Genomic DNA, 3,984 nt, shown 5'->3' on the forward strand with positions numbered 1-3,984 from the left:
TTCTTACAGTGAACGAGAGATGGCTAGCAAGAGGACCACAGGTGTATAAAATCAAGCACATAGGCATGCAGGCTGCTTCTACAAAGATTTGTGAATTCAGGAGCTCAGTGAATTCCAGCTTTGTACCTGATGCTGAGGCACATAGTGCACAGAAGCCCCCAACTTTCTGTAGAGTCAGTTGCTACAGACCTCTGAATGTGACCTTCAGTTTAGATCAGAACATTACAGAATGGGTTTCTATAGCCAAGCAGCTGCATTCAAGTCTTACATCAATGAGTGCAATGCAAAGTGTGGATGTAGTAGTGTAAAGTACACCACCACTGGACTCTAGAAGTGACGAATTGCGTATAGCCCCAAGTTCTGGTTGACAATAAAGGGAGTAACTGAATCGCACCTCTCCGTCTGGCGCTCCAATAAAGGAGTCTGGGTTTGGCACTGCACTGTGCCAAGTGTAAAGTTTGGTGGATGTGGTTTATGATGTGGGGTTGTTTTTCAGAAGTTGGGCTCAGCCTCTTTGTTCCGGTGAAGGGAACTCGTAATGCTTCAGCATATCTAAACATTTTGAACAATTTCATGCTCCCAACTTTGTGGTAACAATTTGGGGAACGCTCCTTCCTGTTCCAAGATGACTGCACACCAGTCAACATGCAAGGGCCATAAAGACATGGATGGCAAGTTTGGTGTGGAAGAACTTGACTGGCCTCCACAGAGTCCTGACCTTAGCTTGACAGAACACCTTTGGGATGAATTAAACTGGAAACTGCGAGCTAGGATTTCTTGTCCAACATCAGTGTCTGACCTCACTAATCCACTTCTGGAAGAATGGTCAAAAATTCCTATAAACACATGCTCTTAAACCTTGTGGAAAGCGTTCCCAGAAGAGTTGAAGCTGTTATAGCTGCACAGGGTGGGTTGAGATCATATTAAACCCGAGCGAATACTTTTGGTTATATAGTGTATTGTGAATATTCACAAAACTCCTGCTGTTTGTTTTTACACCACCAACAAAATGATCATAACATCACTCTGTTGTCTCTACTGAATGGTTTCCATTTTAGTCTACTCTGTTATTGCTTAGTAGTTGTATTTTTTAAAAACGTGTGTGTCTGTCTTTAGGGTTCAATAGTAATAAATGAAAATGAGGCCAAGGTAGTGGACCGCTACCTGAACTTCCAGAATGGCGTGGCCTATGGCATCGACCAGCTGCTGGAACCTGCTGGCCTCGGGGCATTCTGTGACACCATCGAGAACAGAACCACTTACGTGAGTAACACTAACAGTGCTACCACTTCAACACCAGTACCGCCACTGGGGGAGTCATTTTTACTGTGTGCCCCAACAGCATTAGTAAATGCAGTGATGTAATTTACTAAAGAAATTATGTTGTTTATTTTCATCTGATTTTCAAAATTATAATCAAAAGGTTCTCAAAATAAAAAAAGAAATCTGTTTATTGGGTTCGTTAGTTTTTATTTAGACTGATTAGACAAGGCTAGGGAAAGTGTTTGTTACTGCAGGTAAAAAATTAAGCTAAACATAACAAATGGAAATGCTTATGTAAATGGTGAAACTTAACCCAAATTTAGAATGAATACAATAAATTAAGTATTATTTATATAGTATAGCTCGAAGTTCTGATTCAGAGTAAGTAAGCAGGTAAGCAAGTCTCAGTTTCAGCTGTGGAGAGAAGACTTTGAACCGCGGATTTGACAGGATGAGTTGCAGCAAGAAAGCCGTTGCTAAGACATCAGAATAAGACAAAGAGGCTTGTCTGGGCCATCAAACACTGCCATCGGACCACTAACGACTGAAAAAAAAGTTTTATGGACTGATGAATCATATTTTGAAATCTTCAGTTCATCACACAGGATCTTTGTATGTCGTCAGGTAGGCAAAAGGATGGTTCCACATCGTGTGGCATCAACTGTCAAACATCGTCAACAAAGTATGGTTGTCTGGGGCTGTTTGTGCTGGAGTCAGGGTCCATGATTTATTTTTAAACTCAAATTGCTTATTTTACTATGCTTTCATTTCAGTGTGCAATGTGAAATTAAACTGCATAATTTTTAATAAAAAATTGGAATAAAAAATTGTTCTAAAATTTTTGACCAGTAGTGTATGCACAGAAAAGGAACTGAGACATATAGCAGATTAGATAAAAGTTGAAATTATCCTTTAATTAAAACAGATTATCTTTGATCATAGGATTTATTTTAAAATTTAGGAAGCTTAATTGTTTATTAGCTTCTTCTTGTGTAGAGTAGGAATAGATCATACAATTGCCTCTGGCCATTAGCAACCAAACTAACAACTAAGTTAAGCTTTGTTTCACTAAACTGTTGTGATTCAATAATGTGTAATTCCCAGGATGAGCACCAGGTGAATAAACACCTGTCATGCGAAGGCTGTGTGCAGGCAGGAGTGGTGGTAAGGGGGACCCAAAGTACAGACTCTGGAGACAAATGTGAACTCAAAAAAAAAACCAGCTGTAATGCTGAACTCAAAGTAACAAACTTCAAAAATACAAAGAATAAACGCAGGCAGGCAGACAGAACACAAAGCATGAATGAGGGTAGATTGCGACACGGACAGATGAAAACACAGATGGTAAAAATGGTAAATGGCCTGTATTTGTATTTACTTGGTCCCTAAGGACCCCAAAGTGCTTTACACATCCAGTCATCCACCCATTCACACACACATTCACACACTGGTGATGGCAAGATACCTTGTAGCGCACTGACAGAGGCGAGGCTGCCAGACACTGGCGCCACTGGGCCCTCTGACCACCACCAGTAGGCAACAGGTGAAGTGTCTTGCCCAAGGACACAACGACCGAGACTGTCCAAGCCGTAGCTCGAGGGCTTATATACACAGAGGGAGCAATCAGGGAATGAGAGACAGGAGGGAAACATAGCTGGACAAATCAGGGCTGACGAGACAAAGGAAGCAAAACCAGACGCCTTAACATGAGACACGGATTTTTAAAGTAAAACAGGAAACACAGACTGAACTTACAGACACAGACGCACAAGCAGGCACTGCAACAGAGGGAACAGAGACGTGAGACCAGGGCAGACACAGACACTGACTGGACACAGAATAGAGGGAGTAAGGAAACCAAAACTTCAGAACTAAATAATCACACACCAAGAAGAACTGGGGAAAAATAGAAATGCAAAACAGAAACCAAAACCTTCACAATAAACTAAGATGACAGCACAAATAAAAGGTACAAAACTAAAACCACTGGGTCAGCGACCCAGATACCCTAACAACACCAGAAAACTACAAAGGCTCTCACATTAGCATGTGCCCTGGTGGATTAAGTAGGGCTTTAACCCTGTTATCTCATGACAAATAATCATTATCTCACTTGTCTTAAATATTTCAGGGGCGCTGTGGAAGCTGCACCTTCACCCCGTCCTGTCCCTTCAAACACTATGACACGGTAAGGTCTGCTAAAGCATGTGAGCATTAGCTGCAAAGACTGTGGAGATAAATATTATTTCTGTATTCTTCCAGGGAAAGACGGAGCGCTGTTTGAACTTGCGCTCCAGGTATCGCTACTCATACTTGTATGATGACCTGGATCGTTTCAGCAGATATGGCTGTAGGAGAGTTTGTAGCTTTCCAGGCTGGGTACAGAAGTGCTGCAAAAACCACTTCGGGCGAGACTGTCAAGGTAAGAGGGGAAGGGATGGAGGCACTTATGTGAGGAATTGTGCTTTTGTTTGTACAGAGATGTTCTTGGTTTTTGCAGCTTGTTTAAAGACTGAGTTACAAATTCTGAAAGTCACAGGCTTTAGTTTGGAAGTTGTTGAGTTTGTGTAGTTTTTATTGAAAGCATGTTTTCTGAAAGATATCAGTCACGCTTCTGGTTGACTAGATATTACTGATGCTTACTTAGTTTAATATCCAAGTGAGAAAAATGTGGACTTACGGTCTTTCTAAACTGCTGTGAAAAAGTATTTGTCCCCTTCC

At 41.4% G+C, this 3,984-nt stretch overlaps 1 protein-coding gene across 1 annotated transcript in view; it reads left to right on the plus strand.

Moving 5' to 3' along the window:
* The window catches only part of LOC102314216 (stabilin-1), a gene marked incomplete at its 5' end in the record, with an annotated part of 122,182 nt that overhangs the window by 25,652 nt on the left and 92,546 nt on the right, over positions 1 to 3,984 (plus strand). Inside the window, 3 exon segments of the mRNA XM_042228756.1 lie at positions 1,117 to 1,263; positions 3,395 to 3,451; positions 3,526 to 3,685. Coding sequence (XP_042084690.1) covers positions 1,117 to 1,263; positions 3,395 to 3,451; positions 3,526 to 3,685 — 364 coding nt within the window.

This window comes from Haplochromis burtoni, unplaced genomic scaffold (assembly GCF_018398535.1).
Source record: "Haplochromis burtoni strain Fernald_Lab_line unplaced genomic scaffold, NCSU_Asbu1 Contig_347, whole genome shotgun sequence".
NCBI classification, from domain to species: Eukaryota; Metazoa; Chordata; class Actinopteri; order Cichliformes; family Cichlidae; genus Haplochromis; species Haplochromis burtoni.